Genomic DNA, 26,788 nt, shown 5'->3' on the forward strand with positions numbered 1-26,788 from the left:
TCATGACTAGGTACAAAGTAGCTGGCTGCACTTCTTCCAGAACGTGCTACACTGAGCAATGATTTAACATAAAACCTGTGGATGAGTGGGACCAAAGCTGAATCTGTCAGCTTTTTCCTACACCAATCAGATCTATTTCCATCCCAAAGAGGATGAAATTAGCAACAGTGACTGAACCCCACTGCCAGTAATGTGGGAACAGCAGGAGTGGGATGCTGGGAGCAGACAGGTGGGGTTAAATTGTGAAATATTTTCCAATACAATACAACCTCCAATACAACCACAGTCTGCAGCACCTGCAAGCTTTTCTGTGATGGTGAACATGGGGCCTTCAGGGATTTTGGTAATGAAGAGTCATAATAACTTAATCCTTTGAAACCCTTTCCCCTACCCCAGGATCACAGGCTGTGTAAGGCGTCACTGAGAATGAATGTTTGTGAATGTCTCTGACATTCGTACGTTCAAAATCACTAAGAAAATAACCTCACTGTACCACTCTGCTGGTGCATATTAACTGTACAAACTGTAATCTTTTCTAATGTATGACAGAGATGCTTTCCTAGATTAAAATATTTTAAACAAAACCCAAGTGCTGGGAGTCTAAAATACAACAGAAAACTCTGATTCAGACAGTGTGATCTACTTTAAATTTTACAGCATTATATATTGACACATCCATCCAGAGACAAAGGACAGATCAGACATTTTTAACATGAATACATATTACCCAAGTTCTAGTAGCATCCACAGTAAACACTCAAGATCAAATTTAGCCTTTAATTAATTATTGATTCAAACTACCTATCAAACCTGAAGGATGTTGAGCAGGTCAAATTATGTTAGGATACAAGATGAAATTTACATTTTATCTTAGAACACAATATTTGCATAATCCAACAACATCGAGTTTATGTGCAGCCATCTTAGTCACAATAATTTAATGCAAGAAAATGAAAGCAGGAGTAGGCCACCCACTGGCCCCTCGAGCCTGCCCCACCATCCAATCTGCCCAGGCCTCAACTCCAGTGCCAGTTCCCCATAGCTTTCAATTCCTCGATCTGTCAAAAATGTAACATAGAACAGTACAGCACAATACAGGCCCTTCAGCCCACAATGTTGTGCCGTCCTTTAAACCTCGCCTAAGACTATCTAACCCCTTCCTCCCACATATCCCTCTATTTTAAATTCCTCCACATGCTTATCTAGTAATCTCTTGAATTTGACCAATGTACCTGCCTCCACCACTGCCCCAGGCAGCGCATTCCATGCCCCAACCACTCTCTGGGTAAAAAACCTTCCTCTGATATCTTCCTTGAACTTCCCACTTTACTTTAAAGCCATACCCTCTTGTATTGAACAATGGTGCTCTGGGAAAGAGGCGCTGGCTGTCTTTCTATTCCTCTTAATATTTTGTACACCTCTATCATGCCTCCTCTCATTCTCCCTCTCTCCAAAGAGTAAAACCCTGACTCCCTTAGTCTCTCCTCATAATGCATAATCTCTAAACCAGGCAGCATCCTGGTAAATCTCCTCTGCAGCCTTTCCAACGCTTCCACATCCTTCCTATAATGAAGCGACCAGAACTGGACACAGTACTCCAAGTGTGGTCTAACCAGAGTTTTATAGAGCTGCATCGTTACCTCGCGGCTCTTAAACTCAATCCCTCAATTTATGAAAGCTAACATCCCATAAGCTTTCTTAACTACCCTATCCACCTGTGAGGCAACTTTCAGGGATCTGTGGATATGAACCCCCAGATCCCTCTACTCCTCCACACTACCCAGAATCCTGCCATTAACTTTGTACTCCGCCTTGGAGTTTGTCCTTCCAAAGCGTACCACCTCACACTTCACCGGATTGAACTCCATCTGCCACCTCTCAGCCCAGCTCTGCATCCTATCAATGTCTCTCTGCAATCTTCGACAATCCTCCACACTATCCACAACACCGCCAACATTTGTGTCGTCTGCAAACCTGCCAACCCACCCTTCTACCCCCTCATTCAAGTCATTAATAAAAATCACGAAAAGCAGAGGTCCCAGAACCAATCCTTGTGGGACATCACTAGTCACAGCCCCCCAATCTGAATGCACTTTCTCCACCACAACCCTCTGCTTTCTACAGGCAAGCCAATTCTGAATCCACATGGCCAAGCTTCCCTGGATCCCATGCCCTCTGACCTTCTGAAGAAGCCTACCATGTGGAACTTTGTCAAATGCCTTATTAAAATCCATGTAGACCACATCTACTGCACTACCCTCATCAATCTGTCTGGTCACCTACTCAGAGAACACTATCAGGCTTGTGAGACATGATCTGCCCTTCACAAAGCCACGCTGGCTGTCCCTGATCAGACCATGATTCTCCAAATGCCCATAGATCCTATCTCTAAGAATCCTTTCCAACAGCTTGCCCACCACAGATGCAAGGCTCACTGGTCTATAATTCCCTGGACTATCCCTACTACCTTTTTTGAATGAGGGGACAACATTTGCCACCCTCCAATCCTCCAGTACCATTCCCGTGGACAACGAGGACTCAAAGATCCTAGCCAAAGGCTCAGCAATCTCCTCCCTCGCCTTGCGGATCAGCCTGGGGAATATTCCGTCAGGCCCTGGGGACTATCTGTCCTAATATTTTCTAACAGCTCCAACACATCCTCTCTCTTAATATCAACATGCTCTAGAACATTACCCTTACCAACGCTGTCCTCAGCGTCAAGGCCCCTTTCCTTGGCGCATACTGAAGAGAAATATTCATTGAGGACCTCACCCACTTCCACAGCTTCCAGGCACATCTTCCCACCTTTATCCCTAATCAGTCCTACCCGTACTCCTGTCATCCTTCTGCTCTTCACATAAGTGAAAAATGCCTTGGGGTTTTCCTTAACCCTACTCGCCAAGGCCTTTTCATGTCCCCTTCTTAAGTTCCTTCCTTGCTACTCTATATTCCTCAAGAGACCTATCTGATCCTTGCTGCTTACACCTCACGTATGCTGCCTTCTTCCTCCTAACTAGATGTTCCACCTCTCTTGTCACCCATGGTTCCTTCACCCTGCCATTCTTTCTCTGCCTCACTGGGACAAATTTATCCCTAACATCCTGCAAGAGATCCCCGAACATCGACCACATCTCCATAGTACATCTCCCTTCAAAAATGTCATCCCAATTCACACTCGCAAGTTCTAGCCTTATAGTTCATAATTTGCCCTTCCCCAATTAAATATTTTCCTGTCCTCTTTGCTCCTATCCTTGTCCATGACAATGCTAAACGTTAGGGAGCGGTGGTCACTGTCCCCCAATGTATCTACTTTATTTTTAAATACCCCAAATGATTCAGTCTCCACAACTCCAAGTGATAAACCTTAAAATCTGATCAACATGAAGCCTGTAACTGATCCAGGTTGGTCATTGGAGCAGATAATGAATGGGGCTGCCAGACATGTGAGGTTTGATCTGGCACAGGTAAAATGGGTAGAGCTCTCAGCCTAAGAGTTGGGAAATTGTTGACAGTCTGCTCTGCCACCTTGACCCTTTGAGGAGTCCACCTTAGGTGCCCAGATACCAAGATTTAAATGTGACAGATGACTGGGGATTTCACTGCTCTCAGGAATTGCAGATCCAAGCAGATCACCCGGTTTTTCAGCTGTAGCTCAATTGTATTTATTGCTCCTGATGTGTTTACACTTTAATTTCTGGAATCTCCAGGATATGTACAGTATTTGTGTACTACAATGGGAAGAGTGAACGCTACTGGTATGGTAGTGGAATTTACTTGACTAACCTGTCTTGCATGGGCAACTTAGTGTAGGAATGACTGATAATAAGAGAAAGCAAATTATTCCAGATGCTGGAAATGCAAAACAAAAATGTCAAGTGATAGAAACCATCAGTAGGTTAGGCTACATCAATGAGGAGAGGAAACAAGACGGTTTCCTGCTCTGGGCTGGGTTTAACCGGCTGACTGTGATGGGAACTTCTGCAAATTCTATTCAACAAGAAGCTGATTTCTGTCATAGAAACTGTTTACACAAATCAAATGCCTTCAAACATTCCAAAGAGTTTGCTTTTAATGAGCAATGGATCAAGTTAGAAGATAATATGTAATAAATACTTAGTAAAGGAACATTGAAATGAAACAGGGCAGTGAGTGAAATAGGTCCGATCTGACAGCCAGGTTAGTTTCTTTTAGTCAACGGGTGAAATGCAGAATTGGAGGAGGCAGATTTTTAAGATGCTTCACTGAAGCATTTGGCCTCTGTCCATATGGAGCAATTGGCAGGAGAAGCATTTGTCGACAAAGGACATTTATTCAGGGGCTTATTAATACAGAGCAATGGTACACTGAGGAACTCTCTGCCACCGAAAGCTCTGCAAGAAAATGTCATTGAGTCAGTCAGGCCACCCGTTATGTATACTGATCAACAGTGCAGTGTGTTTGCAGGCACAAGGTGCCACCTTTGCTTCTCACTACATTACAGTCACTCTTGTTTGTGATCCTCTGCAGAAGCATGATACATCGTGCCAACTAATTAGACCTGTAGGATTTCCTTCATTCATAGCTGTTAACAGATCCACCTCCCATCTGAATGAAGCTATATAATGCTCTCCTCTCCATAAATATACTTCCTGTGACAACAAATACTGTGGTCTGTCTGAGGGCTGCTGGTGGATGCTGATGTGGTGGAGGCAGTGGCTAGCTCATCTTATGACCCTGCTGAAGGAAAATGAGGGCAATCCTACTCCTTAAGAGTAGGATTAACTCCTTAAGAATACATCACCCAGGCACCTCACTTACTCCCAAAATTGGGAAACGGTTTAGAAACAGTGGTGAGTCATCAGCATTGCTCCTTTTTGAAATACTGTATTAATAAATGTCAAATATACTCAAGTTTAGGACAACAGTATTTGTTCAATTGATTCCAATAAGTATTCTTGGTACCATGCTGGTTAATAATTAAACAGAGAGAGGGAAAGGGATCCAGTTAATTTACATGCAGCAACTGGAGGTGAAGATGTGCATGTCAACAGTACATTAATAGCCAAGTGAAGTGTTTTGGAAAACACGGAGAAGGGAAGGTGCTGCATGAATGCAGGCATTCCTCTTCCATTATGGGGAACTTAGGAGGAATACATTTGTCCAGACCTTGGAACTTTCAAAGTTTTTACTGTTGCTACTTAATCTACAGGAAGATGTTCTGCCTTGGTGTTTGTAAAAATGGGCAGCAGGTATTAATTATCCAGGTGAATTCTGCTGTATGGCTTTAGAATAATCCTGGCCCAATTGACCTTTGAAATTGCCTGAAGCATTGTAGTGAAGTATACAGCATGCTTAAGTTGAATCTTGGCCATGTGTGCCTTATTGTACTTTGAATTTAGAGAGCAGCAGACAACTGTTTCTGGTTTAACCAAAATAAGGGGATGTACAGTGGACTGTCTCGAGAAGTCCTGAGCCATAGGTGGACCCTCCTAAGTATTAATGTCCAAAATGCAAATCACACTTGAGTAGCAAATTGAGTCCTTGCTCTTACTTATTACCATTGTCTGCAAAACAGAATTGAAGCCTGTAGTTTCCCTTTTCAACTGCTCATAAACATGCTTTTCTGGCATTCCTGCTGAGTTTCCAGCGTTCCTGCCCTGTGCTTCCAATGTTCCCACTATTTCCAGCGTTTTCACTGTGCATTTCCTGCTGGGTTCCCAACATTCCTTTAGACGTTACCGATATTTCCAATGTTCCTGCTTTGCCCTCTTGTGGAAAATCGAACAGACCAAGATGTAGGTTTCATTTGTCTGTTTTGAGCCATATTGCACTAGGATGGCTGTTAAAGTTGTCGGGGCTTTCAAGATCATAAAGTATCACAGAAACAGCAAGGTTTCCAATTGTACATGTAGCATCACCAGCTCTAACTGAATTTATTCCTGGAAGTTTCACCACATGACTGTTAGGTCCCAACTTACTGCCCCACACCCCATTACTGGTCACTTGATGTTAATCTTCACACTGCCCCTCCTTTCCAGGATAATTGTGAATATAAACAGCCTCTCTTACCCCACTGGGTGATCCTTGAGCATCAGACATACTTCTCATTCTAAGACTCTTATAACCTCTAAGCAAAAGCATTCCAAAAAAAATCACAACATAGCAAAAAAAAAGACGCAACAACCTTTCTAATAACCAAAGGTATTTAGAGTCGGTCACATATCACAGAAATAGGCCCTTCAGCCCACTACGTCCACACCAACTATCTACACTAATCCTATCTACTGACACTTGGTCCATAGCCTACTACACCTTGATGATTTAAGTGCATGGTCAGATGCTGTTTAGATGTTGTGAGAATATCTGCCTCCACCACCTGTTCAGGCAGAGTTCTAGATTGCAAAAAAATTCCTCCTGGGTTACACACTGCAGTGCCCTGGTGATTAATTCTGGAAGGTTTACAGATTTACAGAGAATATTTCCCACTGATAACTATCAACATAACAGTAACAGCTAAAATGCACCATGACCTTTCACCTTCCAACTACTTTCTGTTGTTCGCTAAATGAGTAAACCTGATATCCACCAGTCTGAAATATGGGAATCTACTAAGAGATCTTGGTTCTTGGCCCATTTCTTACAAGTCTACACGATCAGTGCGCATTATCCATGTATCCTACTTTCTTCCTAATTTTGGAATGGAACCTGTCTTCTGTCCAAGGATCGAATCCATCACATCACAGCAAAAATTCCACTTCCTCAAAGTCCCTGCAACACAATGACCTTCTAATGCCACACACACACACACTTTGCTGCTCTCAATGTGGGGCAATTTCTCGCACTGTGCAGAGAGCCATTAAAGCTGCACCAGTCAGTGGAGTGTGAGCAACGTGAAAGAACACTTTTATTGAGCAATATTTCCTATCGTACACATTCATTTGGCTGCATTCCAGCCCTCAGGGACAAGTAATGAAATGTCAAACTTTGTCAGGAACTCTTGTAGCAGGGAATTTGAGAAGGGAAAGAGGTAAATAACTCATTTATATGCATTGTAGGAACAAACTCCTAAGTAACTCCTCAAACTTCATTTCTACACAGTTCTGTGGGAACTCACAATACAAATTCAATGCAATTAAGAAAATGGTGCTGCTGTACACACCCATATTATATCAAGTAGATAGTTTTCACTGAGGCAGAGAAGGGTACAGCATAGAAAAAGGACTTTCAGCCTTTTGCATTCATGCCAATTCTCTAATGAGCAATCCACTTAATCACATTCCTAATATGTGCTAATGGGATTTCTGCCTCAACTAGCATTATAAACATCAGATCTACATACCCCTGGAGACACAGGCAGCACAACATGGTGGGCCGAAGGGCCTGTATTGTGCTGTATTGTTCTATGGTTCTATGGACACAGAGCACGCCTCTACACGGACCAACCTGCACAACTACCTAATTCTGATTTAGATGTTGCACAATAGAATGGTGACACAGGAATGGGAGTAGGTCATTCAACACCACCCCCAGCTGCAGGGCTCTATCCCTGAATGCCCTCACCTAATAAAATATACTAACCACCCCAGTTTGAATCTTTCAACTGACCAGAGTATCAATTGTGCTTTGTGGAAAGACTTAACAGATTTACATTCCTTTTTAAAGCAACTCTGGCAAGTGTCTATAGCATCTGGACTGGAGTCCATTCCATCATTACACATGAAGGAACAGCCAAACCTGGGACTAAAATACAGAGTGCACGACAAATAATGAAATACCCAGTGACTGAGTTGCTCAAAGGTGGAAATGAACTAAAAACAGAAATAGGAACATTTTACTTGTGAGCTGGCAATGAACATTTCTAGACTGAGCACAGCTGAAGCTGCAGCTACTGGTCCAGTTTCTCCTTTGGTTAGGGATGTGCCAAGCAGAGCGATCACTTCACCACAGCAACAGACATTCCACAGTTCTCTCCTGTCAGTATCGAGGAGCAGATTGCTTGTTCACACTGCTCTGTTAAATAGCTGCAGGGAAGAAATGGTAAAAATGCAAGCCTGTGCAAGTACTTGAAACTGCAAAAGGATCAGCATAGGGCTGAATCTATGCTGATATAGTATTACCGGTGGATGTTCTTTATAGATAACAGGTACAGAACAATAGTGAGCACAACCAATGTACAAATTAACAAGCATTTCTGTGATTACCTGCAGAGAATAGCTCAGCAGCAACGGCCAGGAATGCATCTGACACAATGCTTTCAGAAGTGACAGAGATATTCAGTTGTTTTGCAATGTTCCTGTAGACATTTGGTCTGATGTACTCTAATTCATCACCTTAATAAAAAAATAAAATATAAATTAGATTTAAGAAACAACTAGACAAGTACTTGAATTGCCAGGGCATAAAAAGCTATAGACCTAAAGCGGATTAATGGGATTAATTTAGATAGGTAGAATGGTCGGCATGGACATGGTGGGCCGAAGGGCCTGTTTCAGTGCTGTATTCCATGACTCTAAATTAGATCATAAGGGTCAGAGGAGTTGGTAATAAATACTCAGATAATTAGGATCAATTTTGCTGTGATGGAAGTTTATAATAATGTACTTGGCAGGATCCCTTCAAAATGAAACAAACAGAAAAAGATCTGTGTATGTTAATTTTCAGATTAATGAAATGAAACAAAACATGTTGATGCAAAAATCTGTCATGCAGGGTGAGTTATCCAGGAGCCACCACTATCAGAAACAGTGAACTCAGATATCTGAGTCATAAGATGAAGCACTGAAACTGTCTTTTGGCACTTCATACCTGCGTCAGTGTTTTGAGAGTATATATATATTGTTTAAATGGGATATGGGTGTTGTTGACAGCATGTATTACACATCCCTAATCAGCTTTGAGCCACTGTGTCCATTGTGGTGAAGATACTCTGAAATTGTTATTCGGAGGGAGTGCCAGCATTTAGGCCCAGTGAGGTTGAAGGGGTGGATTATACTTCTAAGTCAGGGTAGTGTGTGAATTGAAAGGAGGGTTACTCCCATGTACCTGCTGTCTTGATATGGGTCATCCTGACAAGGAGACCTTGCTGAGTTCCTGGGGTTACTTTTGGAGATGGTGTGAATTTTATGGGGAGCCAGTCAAGCAGGCTGCTTTGTGCTGGATGGTGGGAGGCTGTTTTGTTGGAGCGGTACTTATTCAGGACAATGAATTCCCAAACGACTTGTGCCATCTAGATACTTTGAAGAGTCAAATGGTGAACTCACACAAGATTTATGCAACACCTTCTCTTAGAGCACAGAGTTCTGCTATATTTATTGGGTCTTAGACAAAATGTGAGCATAAACAGGAAAAGCTCCATACAATCACAGCGGAGTCTCAGCAGACAAAGAGGGACTCCACAGGGACATAATAGGGACTCCTTACAAGCTCCAGGGACTCAAACCAACAGCAGTGACTAAAATATAAAGAGTGGGAAAATAAAACAAGCAGGCATGCAGTGCAAACACAGCAGAGCCCAATGCAAACTGCAGGGATTCAGTGCAAACCAAGGGGTCTTTATAAGGACAATAGAGTTTATTACAAACAGAAGGGACTCAAGAAAACAGTGGGGTTCCCATACAAATGGTAGGGACCCATTCTAAGCTGCAGGGACTTTTGGGACTCAGTAAAAGTAGATGGGTTAATACAAGCAGCAGGAACCCAAATCAAATGATAGGTATGTGATACAAATAGTGGGAATTTAATACAAACATAAATCAAACAATGGATAGGTGATACAAAGAACAGCAATTTAATACAATCTGCAGAGACTCAATAAAATAGTAGTTATTCAATAAAGCAGAAATAAATACTTTTATTTATTTAATGTCTTTCACAACCCAAGGATGTCTTGAGAGCATTACAGACAATGAAGCACTCCTTGTAGCATGGTCATTATTGTAATATATGAAACATCGACACCAAATTGCACATTGCAGCGACGTGTTAACAGGCAGATAAGGTTCTTTGTGATGTTGGTTTTATGATAATCGTTGGTTAAACTGCTAGGAGCGACTCCACTGCTCTGCCTTGTAACAATGCATGCAACTTTACATGAAAGTGATCTCAGAATTGAGGGATTAATCCATTAAGAGATTAAACAGACTGGCCTCTTGAATTTAGGAGAGTAACATACAAAATTTCCTAGAGGACTTGACAGGGCAAATGCAGGGATGTTTCCTCTGTCAAGAGTGTCTAGAACCACAGGTCAGTCTCAAACTAAGGGGTTGGCCACTCAGGACAAAGATATTAAAAAATTTCTTCACCCAAAGGGGAGTGAATCTTTGGAATTCTCCACCCAAGAGGCTTGTGGAGGCTCCGTTGCTAAGTATATTCAAGGCAGTAATCAATAGATTTTTGGATATTAAGGAATCAATGGATATGCAGTTAGAGCAGGAAAGTGGCACCAAGGTAAAAGATCTGCCATGATCCTCCTGAACAATGAAGAAGACGTGATGGGACCAATGACCTTCTACTGCTTCTGTCTCTTATGTCCACCTGAAAGGGTAGGTGGGTCCTTAATGTAGTGATCAACTGAAAACACGGTGCCTTTGAGAGTGCAGCAGTCTCTCAGTTCTGAAACCAAGTTCAGTTCCAGGCAGGAGCTGTGGTGGGAACATTTGAACAAGCTGTAGAGGAGAGCCGACCTTGCAGGTTTCAAGGCAGGAGGCAGAGCAGAGCAGACCTGACCCTTTTGAATGGCTAATTTGTGAAGAGAATAGCCAATAAAGAGGCAAGGTAAATCATTCTGGAGTGGCCATTGCCAGGAGTGGCAGTGTTGAGTTCCAAAGTGCAGTGTTTGAGGAATAAACGCTGAAGCTTTGACAAGAGGAGGTTGAGCAGAGGAAGGAAACAGGTAAGGTCCAGTAAGTCTTTAACTTTACTATTTAGTAGAGTGTAGTTGGGACATCAGTTAGGGCAGTGGTATGGTCTCCCCCTAGGATGTGGGAGATCAGGGAGACTCCCAGTGTTCAAGGACAACACCTGTGGGAATTGTGCCCAGCTACAGCTCCTGACCGACCACATTAAGGAACTGGAGCTCTACTTGGACGTACTTAGGATCATCCAGGATGCTGAGAGCTTTAGTGAGGTGGTCACACCCAAGGGGCAGGCTGCAGGTAGTTGGGTGACCACCAGGAAAAGCATAGGGGAAGAGACAGATAGTGGACAGTCCCCATGACTGTTCCTCTCAGCAACAAGTATACCCCTTTCAATACTGCTTGGGGGGGGGGGGGGGGGGGGGGGGGGGGGGGGGGGGGGGGGGGGGGGGGGGGGGGGGGAGGGGGGGGGGAGAGAGAAAAGAGGAGAAACAACCTTTCTGGGCATGGCAGCAGTAGCCAGATTGGTAGCACTGAGACCCGCTCGAGGCTCAGTGGGTTAAGGGACAAGTCAGGCAGGGCAGTAATGATAGGAGAGTCAAAGACTCGATAGTTGGGGAGGGGGAGGGGGGGGGGTCGGGGAAGAGATAGGACATTCTTAGCCGCAAAAGAGACACCAGGATGGTTTGTTGCCTCCTGAGTGCCAGGGTCGAGGATGTCTTGGAGAGGCTGCAGAACATTCTCAAGGGGGATGTTGAGCAGCCAGAGGTCATGGTGCACATTGGTACAAACAACACAGGTAGAAAGAGGAATTAGGTCCTGTGCAGTGAATATTGGGAATTAGGAGAAAACCTAAAAATCAGGACTTCAAGGGTAGTAATCTCTGGATTACTCCCAGTGTCACATGCTAGTGAGGATGAATCTGTGTCTGAGGAACTGGTGCAGGGATTCAAGTTCTTGGATCATTGGGATCTCTACCCCAGGGATGACCTGTACAAGAATCAGAAATCAGGTTTATTATCACTGACAAACGTCGTGAAATGTGCTGTTTTGCGACAGCGGTACAGTGCAAGATAAAGACATAAAAATTTACTATAAGTTACAAAAACAAATAAATAGTGCAAAAGAAGAATAATGAGGTAGTGTTCATGGACTGTTCAGAAATCTGATGGCAGAGGGGAAGAAGCTGTTCCTAAAACACAGTGTGGGTCTTCAGGCTCCTATATCTCCTCCGAGGGTAGTAATGCTAAAAGAGCATGTCCCGGATGGTGAGGGTCCTTAATGATGGATGCCTTCTTGAGGCACCACCTTGTGAAGATGTCCTCAATGGCAGGGAAGGTTGTGTCTGTAATGGAGCTGGCTAAGTCTACAACCCTCTACAGCCTCTTGTGATCCTGCTCATTGGAGCCTCCATACCAGGCGGTGATGCAACCAGTCAGAATGCTCTCCATCATACGTCTGCAGAAATTTGCAAGAGTCTTTGTGATATGCCAAATCTCCTCAAACTACTAATGAAGCAGAGCTGCTGGCATACCTTCTTCGTGATTGCATCAATGTGTTGGGCCCTGGATAGATCCTCTGAGATGTTGACGCCCAGGAACTTGAACCTGCTTACCCTTTTCACTGCTGACCCCTCAATGAGGGCTGGGGTGTTCTCCTAACCTCCCCTTCCTGAAGTCTACAATCAATTCTTTGGTCTTGCTGACATTGAGTCCAACGTTGTTGTTGTGACACCACTCAACCAGCTGATCTCTCCCACTCTTGTATGCCTCCTCATCGCCATCTGAGATTGATACCACTGTTGTTGGCATGTCGGCAAATTTATAGATGGCGTATGAGCTGTGCCTAGCCACACAGTCATGTGTGGATACAGTAGAGCAGTGGGCTAAGCACACATCCTTGCATTCCACCCGTGTTGATTGTCAGCGAGGAAGAGATGTTACTACTGATCACACTGACTGTGGTCTCCCGATGAGGAAGTTGAGGATCCAGTTGCAGAGGGAAGTACAGAGGCCCAGGTTTTGAAGCTTGTTGCTTAGAACTGAGGGGATGATGGTGTTGAACGCCAAGCTGTAATTGATAAACAGCAGCCTGACGTATGTTTTGCTGTTGTCTAGGTGCTCCAAAGCTAAGTAGAGAGCCAGTGAGTTTGCGTCTGCTGTGGACCTGTTGTGGCGGTAGGCAAATTGCAGCGGGTCCAGGTCCTTGCTCAGGCAGGAGTTATCTCTAGTTGTGACCAACCTCTCAAAACACTTCATCACAGTATATGTGAGTGTTACCAGGCGACAGTTGTTGAGGCAGCTCACCCTGCTCTTCTTGGGCACTGGTATCATTGATGCCCTTTTGAAGCAGGTGGGAACATCTGAGTGCAGCAGTGAGAGGTTGAAGATGTCCTTGAACACTCCAGCCAGTTGGTCAGCACAGATTTTCAGCACCTGCCAAGTGCACTGTAGGGAAGGGTTCACCCTCTTGAAGGATGTTCTGACATCGGCCTCCAAAACAGAACACAGGATTGCTAGATGTTGTGGGGATTTGTACATCAGAATTCGCACATTAGAAAAGAGACTGGTTGCACCTGAAATAGAGGGGGAACCAATATCCTGGCTGGGAGATTTGCTAATGCTACTCAGGAGGGTTTAAACTAGAGTGGCAGGAGGTGTGGAACTCTGAGCAGTGGAGTGGCTGATGAGAAATCAGGGGATAATACTGTAGCCAATGAGAGAAAGTTTAGTCATCAGGATAGACAGGAGTACAGTAAAGGCAGAGGAAAGACCATTGGTTTAAACTGCATTTATTTCATGCAAGAGGCTTAATAGGTAAGGCAGATAAACTCAGGGTGTGCATTGGCTCTGGGGACTAGGATATCATATCCGTAACAGAAACATGGCTGAGGGAAGGGCAGAACTGGCAGCTCAGTGTTCCAGGATACAGATGCCGCAGGCGTGACAAAAACGCAAGCAAGGAGGGGGAGTTGCCTTCTTGACGAAAGAGGACATAACAACAGTCCTTAGCAAGGATATTCCTGGGGGATCATCCAGTGAAGCCACATGGGTAGAACTTGGAAACAAGAAGGGGACAGTCACTCTGAATGGATTGTATTATAGGTCCCCGAATAGTCAGCAGGAATTGGAGGAGCAGATATGCAGAGAGATTGCAGCTAGTTGTAAACATGATAGGGTAGTATTAGTGGGAGATTTTAAGTTCCCTAATATTGTCTGGGCCAACCATAGTGTATAAGGCTTGGATGGAGTGGAATTTGTGAAATGTGTCCAAGAAAGCTTGATCAATATATAGAGGGGCCTACTAGAGGGGGTGCAAAACTGGACCTCCTCCTGGAGAATGAGGTAGGGCAGGTGACGGAAGTGTCTGTCGGCGAGCACTTTAGGTCCAGTGACCATAATTCTATTAGTTTTAAAACAGTTATGAAGAATGATACGGTCAGTTCACAGGTTAAAGGTCCTGAACTGGGGCAGAGCAAACTTTGGAGCCATTAGGCTGGATCTTGTAGTAGTTGATTGGGGCCTTCATGTTCCTATTAGGATGAAGGGCAGGGCTAGCAGGTTTCAGGAACCCTGGATGACAAGAGATATTGATGCTCTGGTTAAGAAAAAGAGGGAGACATACGCTGCACATAAGCATTTGGAAACTAGTGAATCTCTTGATGACTACAAGTGTAGGTATGCACTTAAGAGAGAAGTTAGGAGGGCAAAAAGAGGCTATGAGAAGGATCTGGCAGGCAAGGTGAGGCCGAATCCCAAGATACTCTATAGGTATATCAAGAGTAAAAGGGTGGCTAGGGAGACAACGGGTCTCGTTAAAGATCAGCATGGCTGTCCGTGTGTGCAACCAAAGGAAATGGGAGAGATTTTTCATATTTCTCTTCAGTTTTTACTGTGGAGAAAACCATGGAAGCTAAGGAAATGGGGGAAATGAGTGGTGATGTCTTGGATCATATACGAATTTGTAGGGAACTGGTATTAGAGGCCTTAAAGAGCATTAATGTGGATAAATCCCCAGGGCCTGACCTGGTGCATACTCGGGCATTGTGGGAAGTAGAGAAGAAATTTTGGTGGCCCTTGCAGAGGTTTTTGCTTCATCTCTGGTTTCAGGGGAGGTTCCAGAGGACTGGAGAGTGGCTAATGTGGTGCCATTATTTAAAAAGGGTAGCATAAACAAGCCAGGAGCCGACAGGCCAGAGAGTCTGACACTGGTGGTGGGTAAATTGCTGGAGGGAATTCTGAGGGACAGGATCTACCAACACATGTAGAGACGCAGTCTGATTTAGGACAGTCCCTCATGGCAAGCTAGTCTGGAAGGTTAGATCACATGTCATCAAGGGGGAAGACAGCTGATTGGAATCATAATTGGCTCAGTGGTAGGAAGCAGAGGGTGATGGTCGAGGGTTGTTTCTCAGATTGGAGGTCTGTGTCCAGTGGTGTATCACAAAGTCAGTGCTGAGACCTTTGTTGTTAGTAATTTATAGAAACAATTTGGATGTGAATGTACAAGGCATGGTAAGTTTGCAGATGATACTAAAATACATGGTGTTGTAGACAGCATAGAAGGTTATGAAAAATTACAGGGGGATCTTGATCAGCTAGGTATGTGGGCTGAGGATTGGCAAATTGCTTTCAATCCAGATAAATGTGATCTATTGCATTTTAGGAGGTCAAACCAGGATAGGACTTACAGTGAATGGTGGGGCCCTGAGGAGCGTTATGGAACGGAGGGACCTAGGAGCACAAGTGCATAGTTCGCTGAAAGTGGCATCACAGGTAGACAGGGTGGTAAAGGCAGCATTTGGTATGTTGGCCTTCAGAGTATTGAGTATAGGAGTTGAAAACTAATGTAGTTATACAAGACGTTGGTGAGGCCTCACTTGAAGTATTGTGTACAGTTCTGGTCACCCTGTTACAGGAAAGATATTATTAAACTAGAAAGAATGCAGAAAAGATTTACCAGAATATTGCCTGGACTTGGGGGCCTGAGTTACATGGAAAGGTTGCCTAGACTAGCACTTTATTCTTTGGAATACAGGAGACCGATGGGTGACCTGACCCATCATGGGTATACAAGACTATGAGGGGCATAGACAAGGTGAAAGCACGTAGCATCCCTTCGCTGGGAAAAAGACTAAAAACAAGAGAGCATAGGTTTAAGATCAGAGGCGAGAGGTTTAAAAGGAACATCAGGGGCAGTTTCTTCACACAAAGGGTGGTGCTTATTTGGAATGAGCTGCCAGAAATAGTGGTTGAGGCAGGCACATTAGCAACATTTCATGGATAGGAGAGGTTTAGAGGGCTATGGGCCACACGTGGGCAGATGGGACTAGTTAGTTGGGCAACACAGTCGGCATGGACGAGTTGGACCAAAGGGCCTGTTTCCATGCTGTATGACTCTGTGGTAGTGCTCAGTGGAGTACAGTGGTAGCCAACGTAGAACTACACTGCAGGAGTGCTCAGCATGGGGAGAAACATGTTTTTACTAAAATAAAGTGCTACACCATTGATAGCATATTGCATCCTTGACTCTTCGCCAATAAGAGTGCAGGACATAATTTGAAACTCAGCCACTGAGAATGCAATACACCATAGTCATTACTGCATTCTGATTGGCCAAGCAATGTATTTGGTTACATTTCCTAGTGATTCACATGCTGCAGTATCTGTAGTTTTGTGAAGAGGCTCCTGTTAAGGCATTCAAACCCATGATGTCTGGAAAAGGGTCAGTGTGGGTACTGTATCAAGAAAGGGCATCACCTTTGATGTGATAGTGCAGAAGTTGTAACAATGTATTTCTTCTGCCTCCACATCAGGCTGTGTTTTGGCATCAAATTAGTTGCTCCATTTTGACCCTCTTTCCCCTTTATAGAACATCAGTTTTCCTTGATTGCCAGTTTATTTTCATGCATCCTCAAAATTCTATTAAATCCTTCCCTTTCATAAAACTTTTTTTTTAAATCTGCCTAATCATAGGAGTCACCATGACTAAAGCCCATCCTTTCGCCGGCTCCTCTAGAAGTGGTCAATGTAGAATGGTGGCTGTTTCAACTAATCTGTCCAAACCTGGAGGTGTGATAGGGAAGGAGGGAGTTAGTGAGAGGACATTGACAGGCTGGGTGAAAGGGCAGACATGTGGGAGATGAAACAGTGCATAAAATTATGAAGTGATACACCTTATGAATGAACAATGACATAAAACACAAATTAATTGGCAGAGTTTCAAAGAGTGGTGGAGCAGAGGAACTATCAGTAAATATGCAAAGATCTTTAAAGATGGTAGAAAATAGGCCATTCAATAAGATGATGACCGACTTTTACCTCAGCGCTACTTTCATATCCCTTAATTTTCTTAATAACTAAAAATCAATTAATTAACTTCCCCCTTATCCTATTTTGTAGGTTCCTTGATGTCCATGGGCATCTAGATTTGGTAGTTACAGGTTGTTTACCTTGGAGCACAGAATACTGAGAGGTAATCTGATACAGGTTTGCAAGATCATAAAGTTTTTAAGACAGGCTGAACAGAGACTAACCATTGCTTTTAGAGAATGGTTCAAAGATCAGTGGACACATTATTTAAAATAGTGGGAAGCAGATGTAGGGGGGTGTGAGCTTAAGCTCTTTTAAGCAGAGGATGTTTATGGTCTGGAACCCACTGCTAGCAAGGTTGGTAGAATAAATCAGGTTTTCAAACTGAATTGGACAGATATTGGAGTGAAAATGATTAGCAGAGTTACAGTGGAAGAGGGGGACAATGGGACAAACTAGATTGTTCCATTAAAAGCTAGTATGGACTCAATAGGCCAAATGGCCTCCAATTGTGCCATAATGATTCTTTGATTCTCTCTGTTCACATGTTTAAAAACTGGAAGGTGATGAGGTCAATGTTTCAGAGAGGATTCAATTGCCAATGAACTGTGCTATGCCAAATTTTGGACAAACCTTGTTGATGGAGGAGTTTGGTGTGTACCTGCAGTTACCTGTCAGGACTAATTCAACAGTATCTCTCAGGCTCACAACCTGCCACCCACGAAGGACAAGAGCAGCAGGTGCATGGGAACACCACCCCCTCAGGTTCCCACCCAAGTCACACACTATCCTACCTTGGAGCTGGATCACTAGCTTTTCATCCTTGCTGGGTCAAAATCTTTCATCTCCTCATCCAGCAGTACCGTGGGAGCACCTTCACAACATCAGTTCCAGGCAGCAGGTCACCACCTTGTCAAAGGCAACTAAGAACTGACAATAAATACTGCCTTTGCTAAATGAAATTTTTTGGACAAGATTAAATTAAAGCCTAATCATCCCACCAAGTTGAAATTGAGATGACATGACTATATCATGGGAGCTTTCCTCAGTATCTGGCTATTATTTATCTTCAACCGCCATCACAAATTCAGACTAAGTTGGTCTGTGGGACCTTGTTACGTACGAATTGGCCGTCTTATTTCTAACATTACAATAATGGCCACACACTTCAAAAGTGCTTCATTAGCAACAAAATGCTTTAGGATTTGGGATGTTATGAGGTTGTAAATTTAAATATAAATGCAAATCTGTCTCCTAATAGATGTATTGTGAATGAAAGGATCGGTAATGCATTGCAAGGATGTCATAATTTACAGAAAATCAAACAGGGAGGGCGACAACAATCTCCCATTTTGAGCTTTCATTGACATAAAATTTCAACCATCCCTTCCCCCTTGATTGTTGGGATCTACAGCTTTAAATAATCCAAAATTTAAAAAAAACATTTCTGAGATTCTTCATATTTGGCACACAAAGAACATACTTGGATGAGTTCCCTTGCTAAAGAGACAGCTGTAATAATCTACAATAGGATCCAGTCGTTAGAGTGACATATGGGCTGGGGAAGGGTTAGGGGATTTTTAATAGTACATGTGTCCAGTGTAGATATGTGACTTTTTGGGGTGGCTCTTAAGTCTCTGCAACAGTGTAAAATGAGTAATGGTGAATCAATAACACACTTCACATCTCAATCCATTTTAGTCAGCCATGTGAAAATGAGGGGAGATATAAAACAGGCTGTCAGCCCAGATATCACTCAAACCAGCCTCCCCTCCATTGATTCAGTCTACATTTCCTGTTGCCTCGGGAAAGCAGCCAACATAATCAAGGACCCCTCCCATTCCGGACACTCTCTCTTCTCCCCACCTCCCATCGGCAGATGAACATCCACCACCAGGCTCAAGGACAGTTTCTATCCTGCTGTTATCAGACTCTTGAACAGACCTCTTATATGATAAAGACGAACTCTTGATCTCTCAGTCTACCTTGTCGGGCCCTTGCACTTTATTTGTCTACCTGCACTGCACTCTCTCTGTAACTGAGACACTGTATTCTGTTCTTTTATTGTTTTTCCTTTTGTACTACCTTGGTGTACTTGTGTATGAAATGATCTGTGTGGATGGCATGTAGACCAATCTTTATACTCCATCTCAGTACATCTGACAATAATAAACCAATTACCAGCTTGCCAACAGCCAAGTTACATTAGTGCACCAAGCATTATTTCTGCAAAGCATTCATGATTTCTGAAGATTTTGCAATTATAGGATCTTGAAATGGCAAGGTACAAATGAAGTGAAACATCCTGTTCCAATACAAGACAAGATCATAGGCCACACAGGTCAACTTCTTAAAAAATTCAAGAAACCTGTGCTAAGGGAAATTGAAATCTGAACACAAGAAATTGATGGAAATGTCCTATCAGGACAGTCAACATTCTAGAAGAGAAAGGACATGGTAGGCTGAACTACCTCTTTCAATACTGTGCACATTTTTGATTTTTGACTGGACATTGGACCAGAAGTGGAGGATTTCCTCCAATGGAGACACAAAATGACCTTGCCCTGCTTTGGGTCAGTTGTATAAAGGAACACACCAAGCATCACCCAAAACATCCAGCAAAGCTTATCTTTCAGGCACTAAATGGCCTTTTGTGCTCGTGTTGCATTTGATATTTTTAAACAGTGGTATGTCCCTGAGCCAGGGTTCAGACGAAGGTAAAAGGGGTGGTGGAGATCGACTGAACAATATACCCTCTCATTACAAGTCCATCAATCTGGTGCCATCCATCAGTGCTGACAATACCCATTAAAATTGGACTAGTGAAGGATTGGCAGGTGCCTGCATGACAAGAATAGGATTCCCCTCTTACCTGTCCCTAGTGGGTAGGGGACACAGGTCACCCTGGAGCTCCCACTGAATACCCCTCAGCATCCTGAGGGGAGGGAAATTGGTAATTCACACATTTCTACATATTCCTACTGGAGGATAGTACACAACAACAGACTGGATCCATGCTGAATGTCATAGGAAGCCTCTAGTAAATGTGTTAAAAAAAAAATTGGTGGGCAGGCCTCAATGTTGCTAGTTCTAACAGACAGATAATGAAAAGCTGTAAACAATGAAAAGTGAAAAAATACATTAAGTAAAATTTAAGAAATGCAGAACACAAGTTTAAGTGTGGCAAAACAAAAATCTGGGTGGAGTAGGGAAATTAGGACAAACTCATTTTGGCTGCAATGTCTGAAAGTTTGATGAGTGAAGATCCAATATTAACATTCGAAAGGGAATTAGATAAAAATTTGAACAGACAAAATTTTTAGTTCTTCGGGGAAAGTGGGATTGAGTAACTCTGTCAGCTCAGACACTATGGAGTGAACAGCTTTCTTCTTAACTAGGGTTCTATTAGTTGTCTCTCTCTAAACAAACCTCTACCTTGATCTGAATCATTCATCAGGAAGTGCAAGTAACCCAGTGCAGACCTCCTCACCTGCTCCCTTGCTACTGCAGCTTCCCATTACAACATGTCCATGCCCCTAACTAATTTCAGCAAGGTGGAGGGTTTCATCCACATCTCTTCACTCCATAGGATCACAAACTGGCAATCCAGTTCCTGGCCTGCTGAGTTCCTCCAGCATCATCGTATCTAATCTGAATCTGCAGACTTGATCAGGAGCACAGAAGAAAAAAAAACAGACGAAAATCAAAAATAAAACCCACAGATGCTGGAAATCTGAAGTAAACACTCAGCAGGGCAGGCATCTTTCCATAGCAGTTAACTGACCTGTAGAGAGTGTACAGCATTTTGTTTCCTAGAAAAATCAACGAACGTATTTCAATTTCTCATTCCATCATTTGCATTTACAAAGTTGCCAAAGTATAGAAGAACACCACTGAGACCAACCTATGCCGTCTTTTCACAGAAACCTTTAAACTCAATGCCACAGCACCCAACCAACTCTTGGAAACCAGAAGCTTTTGTCTCCACCTACCCCTCCACATGTCAATCACTTCCTGCTAACAGTCCCACACTTGGCTTTTATAGATCTGTACATACATTTACTACAGTCATGGTCTAACTCAAGATTGTGCTTGTGATGACATTTTGTTTTAAAACCATCCCACTCAATTCAAACACATACCTGAAAAGTTCTTTTACATTCACCTCATTAGAACTGTACATTTTTAAATTTAAAAATTATTTACAGCGTGGTAACAGGCCCTTCGGGCCCGACGAGTCCGCGCTGCCCATTTTAAACCCAAATTAACCCACCCGTACGTCTTTGCAATGTGGGAGGAAACCGGAGCACCCAGAGGAAACCCATGCAGACACGGGAGAACGTACAAACTCCTTACAGACAGCAATGGGAATCGAACCCCGATCGCTGGCGCTGTAATAGCGTCGTGCTAACTGCTACGCTACCGTGCTGCCCCTAAGTAATAAAGGTTTCTTACCTTACTTCATGTTTTTGGGTGGAGAGCCAACCCGTTCTACAAAGTACTTCCTGGGTTTGAATGTTTTTACATAGAACACTACAGCACAGTGCAGGCCCTTCAGTCCACAACGTTGTGCCAACATTTTATCCTGCTCTAAGATCTATCTAACCCTTCCCTCCCACATAGACACAGGAATGATAGAAAAATAGGAGGCTATCTAAGAGTCTCTTAAATGTCCCTAATGTATCTGCCTCCACAACCTCTGCTAGCAGTGCGTTCCATGCATCCACCACTCTTTGTGTAAAAAAAAACTTACCCCTGACATCCCCCTTATACCTTCCTCCAATCACCTTAAAATTATGTCCCCTCGTGTTAGCCATTGTCGCCCTGGGAAAAAGTCTCTGACTGTCCACTCGATCTATGCCTCTTATCATCTTGTACACCTCTATCAAGTCACCCCTCATCCTCCTCCTCTCCAAAGAGAAAAGCCCAAGCTTACTCAACCTATATCATAAGACGTACTCTCCAATCCAGGCAACATCCTGGTAAATCTCCTCTGCACCCTCTCTAAAGCTTCCACAACCTTTAGACATTTTAGGCTGATGTTAAACACAGTATTCGTGATATAGCTTGACCACAAAAATCGGCACCCACAGGCTCATTCATAACTTATTGATTTCACAATAAAAGTGGAGGTTATTTCTACAAGTTGCTGATAGGAGACAGGAGGAGATGGGAGATTAATGTTTGAATACCACCCTTGAGCTTTCATTATAAATCTTGGAAAATCATGGGTAGTAAAGTCTCAGGAAATTAAAAACTGCAGATGCTGGAAATTCCAAAAAAACAGAAAATGCTGGAAACACCCAGCAGGTCAGGCAGCATCTGTAAAATGAGAAACTGAATTGACATGTTAACTCATTCTTTCTGCACACAGATGCTGCCCGACTTTCTGAATATTTCCACCATTTTCTGTTTTTGTTGCTAGTTTCAGACTAGAATAATCTGACAGTAAAGATTTCAGTGGAATCAGAAACCCATCAATAAGCTCCTGTATCTTAGCATTCTGTTTGCTTTGTTGATTGCAGCTTTACAATGACAGAATATCACAAGTTCAGTTTGCGTCTTATTGCAAGTATTGTCAACGATCTCTTGAATTAAAACTGTTTCTTCACACCGTACAACCAACCCAAGATTTCCTTCACAATTTAGTATCACCTGTAAGTTTCACAAATTTCCATTATACTTCAGGGCTTAATCTCCTTTCTATTCCTTGAATAACTTTCACTCCTAGCAATTCTGTCCTGTACTCTATCACAGCTTTTATTCCTTTTTCTCTGACTCTCTCTAGAGCCCTATAACGATAGACTTACCCAAATGGAGAAGGGCAGCGGACACCTCAGTAAGTTTGCTTGCTGGGCCAGCAGCCAGAGGATCTGGTTTACTCCAAACAATACCAGCTCGGATCAGGCGGGAATGGATGTAATCGCGACAGAGCGCTTTAGCTTGAGAAATAAGCTCTTTATCGGGTGGGGAGCGATCAAACACTTCCATCACCTCAGCAGCAAAGACAGAAGAACGTCTAAGCATCTCCATCTGAGAAAAACAAAGCAAGATATTAGACAGAACTAAACCTGAATAATACTGGAAAGTGTCTACAAAATTACCAGCATCAACATAAATGGAAGATAGCCACACCAATATTACTATCAACAACACAACTGGAAGATATTAGTACTACACACAACAGAAACATATCAGCAGTAACCTAACTTGAAATGAACATCACCCCTACACAACTGGAAAGTATCTACACCCCTACAACTGGAAAACCTGACTTCACCACTGAAAAACATCAGCACCGACACACAACTGGAAAATGCGTCTGCCACAAATGTACAACTGAAAGTACAGCAACTGAAGTAGAAGTAGGAATAAACATCAATTCTGTACAACCTCTAAAAGAATGACAAACTTTGCTTTATGGGGTTCTGTGTAATGTCACACAGCAATGGGTACCTGAATCTGTAGATCATGCAAAGTGGGATATCAGATGCATTCAACCAGGAAAGTAAATTACATTTTCAGTCCTTTTATTTAAGACTAATATATTTCACATTATGCACGGTTGGTCACATTTTATTGCTAATTACAGTCGCTCCACTTTTGCTTCCGTGACCTTCATTCTCTTTCGCGTTTTATATCCAAACTGATCTTTGATTCTCTTGACTCTTCTGCTTCCCTCAGTGACATTTTGTCGAATTTTACTCTCTGCTGGAGGAGGGCAGGTAGTGTGGAAGGTGTGTGTGTGTGTGTGTGTGTGTGTGTGTGTGTTGACAGATATGTGTGCAAAAAGGCAGTCTGCAATGGTTGGTAATGACAGGAGTGATAGGGTGCATAGGAAGGGCAGCAGTAGATGGCAGACCTGTGAGTGGTCTGTGGTTAGTATGAAAGGGTAGTAAAGGTGTTTGTACAGAATGGCAGGAGTGGGGAATATGTCCATTGCATAGATGTTATGGAGTCCATTGCATAGATGATAGGCAGGTGTGTGGGTAGTATGGCAGGTAGCACATTCTTTTATTGCCAAAGTTGCCATCAAATTCACAGAGAATGCTGAGGCAGCGGAAAGTTGTTGGGCCACTAATTACTGGGCGGCAGCAAGATAGTAGAGAGTGCCAGAGGACGAACACATATCAACCGCACACGTTCTGATGAAAGGTCATCAACCCAAAACATTAACTCTGTTTCTCTCCAAGTGTGCATGGGTCCTTAGTGGGCACATAAAATTGTTTACTGAATAGGAATAAAGCTAGAACAATTCAACAGGCATAAGGCTTAGACTATCAAGTTAAATAAAAGGAGGAAGGAAGAACTTGTTTCTGCCTAGTGCCTTTCCCCTCTGGACATTCTAAAGAACCGTACCATAAATCAAGTACTTTTGATGTTAAAACAAAAATCACTGTTGCAAATGCAGCAGCCAATTTGTATACAACAAACTCTCAGGAGCAATTAAGTCATGAGGAGCAGAGACTCTCTCATAGTACCGTAGGCCACTGCTTTTGGATTTGTGTCATTAGATCTTTTCAGTCAACCTTGGTAAAAGAAGATTTGGTGAGGAAAATCAGGTGTGGAAAATGAACCCGTGAGCTTCTGACGGGGGACGGGGGCGCGAGTGTCACCACGGGCCTACAGAAGGCAGGTACCGAGGAGAAATGTTTTACAGAAAGTAATGGATAACTGGCATTAGATCTGTCAGGTCCGCCAGGAAAAAGCAATCAGATTTAATAGATAAGTGTTGCAACAGGAGAGCGACTGGGATATTACATCAGAAGTGGTCAAACAGCCCGAAGGCTCTTCAAAGCAACCCAGCTTGTAAAATTTGCAGCAAACGAATTAAAACCAACGCTAATCTGACACCAAGCCAGCCAGACACATATCACCATTCACTCCATAATAAAATCACCATTAACGGTCCACAGTTATGCTGCGGTAAACAACAACCCTATAACGGGGAAAAATACCAAACGAGGAACAAAAAAAAAGTCAGAATTCCTCCTAAAACACTCTCTATAAAACGTCAATCACATTTGCAGCATGCTAAATAAAACAGTAAATAAATGCGGGAAAATAACTGTGTTCTGACGAAGGGTCTGAGACATTAGCTCGGTTTCTCTTCCCACAGGTGCTCCCTGACTTGATGAGCGTTTCTTGCATTTTCGGTTTTAAATAAGAATGAAAACCAATTTCAAACCTGCGACAGCCCGACAAAACATCCCGCCGGGACATTCAAATCAGAGGGAGGTCTGTAAGCAGCGGCCTCAATCAGCAAAGCACGGGGTCTTTGAGTCTGCCACTGCACACGAAGTAATTAACATTCACGTTAAAACCCCATGAACTACTTAAATTAGTGAGTGGATGATAACTGATGATATGTAAATGTCAAGTAATGCAATAACAATACTTGTTATGAAGATGCTGATTTGAACGTTCTGCATTTATATATTTCAGATAATGTTTTGTTTGGGGAAAAGAACAAGCAGACCTCGAACTCCCTATTGAACCACCTACATGAATCTAGGATGAAGGGGACAAGGTGAGGATTTGGTGGATCGGCTTCGCGTCAGAAAGAGCAACGTGGCTGCAGGGAGTGAATCACCGTGCTCTCCTCCCGCACCGGGAAAGACCCCTGGCACCCACTGGAAGGAGATCTCTTCTCACAAAGGAGCGCTCGGAAGCTGCACTCACCTCGCTTGGGACTTTTGCAAAAGGAAGTTCCTCCCGCGTTCGACTCCGGGAGCCGACTCACTTTTCCAGCCTCTCTCGCAGATCAAGAGCTTTGTGCGCCCACTGCCTCTCCTTTTATGGCCAGACGCTTTACCGATGTGCTTCGTATTAAGATGCCTCTGGGCTGCCAGCAACTTTCACAAACAACCCCATTTAAGGGAAGGGGACGAGTTGTGATCGGAGCCTGGGCCAGATCCACAGTCAGCAACCGCCCTGCGCACAAAGAGCAGCACGCACCTCGAGATTTTAGGCTCAAAGCCTCCCCCTCAGCATCTCGGAGTCAACATGCTGACTCCCTGGCGCTGGAGACACACCGCCCCTTTCTGGCCGCTCGGCAACTGAGAATAAAAGCCTGTCCTGATGTTTAAACGCTACACCTTCAGTACAATAGCATGGATTTTTCATTAGAAGATGCCTCGTAGAAGACTATGGTGAGATGTTATAATTTTACACTTGCAGAAAATACGAGGTTAAACAAACACACACAAACCGCGCACACACATCCTCTTGGATAGTCCCCGGGATGGAGGATGACTTGTTTCCACTCTGGTTCTGTGGTTAATGAGGCCAATGTGCGACCCGTAAACTCTTCCACAAATGGGGCAGGAGGTGGTTTGTGGGGAGGGTGGTGGTTTGTGGGGAGGGTGGTAGTTTGTGAGGAGCTCTGCTCCTGCCGCTTACCCCTGATCCATGAACAACACCATCCCAAATGCTCCTGCCCCGTTTTGAGCAGTCATAGGCCAGAGGTTCCCAGGAAGCAGTGGGGATGTCGTATTTCTTAAGGGAGGATTTGAATCTTTTCCTCTCTCTGCCTGATAATCTCTTTCTGTGACAGAGCTTGTGTGTTCACCAAGGCAGCGAGAGATATAGTCCATGGAGGGGAGGTGCATCCATGATGTGCTGGGCTGTGTCCACAACTCTCTG

General features: G+C 43.5%; 2 protein-coding genes across 2 annotated transcripts in view; one reads left to right on the top strand and one right to left on the bottom strand.

Moving 5' to 3' along the window:
* Positions 1-25,806, top strand: part of thap4 (THAP domain containing 4) — a 100,946-nt gene extending 75,140 nt beyond the window's left edge. The window contains exon 7 of the mRNA XM_052017280.1: positions 25,589-25,806. The gene's annotated coding sequence lies outside the window, so the exon portion shown is untranslated. The remainder of the gene's footprint in view (positions 1-25,588) is intronic.
* LOC127571170 (bcl-2-related ovarian killer protein-like) overlaps positions 1-26,068 on the bottom strand; it is a 44,594-nt gene extending 18,526 nt beyond the window's left edge. The window contains exons 1-3 of the mRNA XM_052017282.1: positions 25,826-26,068; positions 22,954-23,176; positions 8,181-8,309 (exon numbers count right to left, since the gene is read on the bottom strand). Coding sequence (XP_051873242.1) covers positions 8,181-8,309; positions 22,954-23,176 — 352 coding nt within the window. The 5' untranslated portion in view covers positions 25,826-26,068. The remainder of the gene's footprint in view (positions 1-8,180; positions 8,310-22,953; positions 23,177-25,825) is intronic.
* Positions 26,069-26,788: the final 720 nt, after the last annotated feature.

The sequence above is a fragment of the Pristis pectinata genome, chromosome 6, assembly GCF_009764475.1.
Source record: "Pristis pectinata isolate sPriPec2 chromosome 6, sPriPec2.1.pri, whole genome shotgun sequence".
NCBI lineage: Eukaryota > Metazoa > Chordata > Chondrichthyes > Rhinopristiformes > Pristidae > Pristis > Pristis pectinata.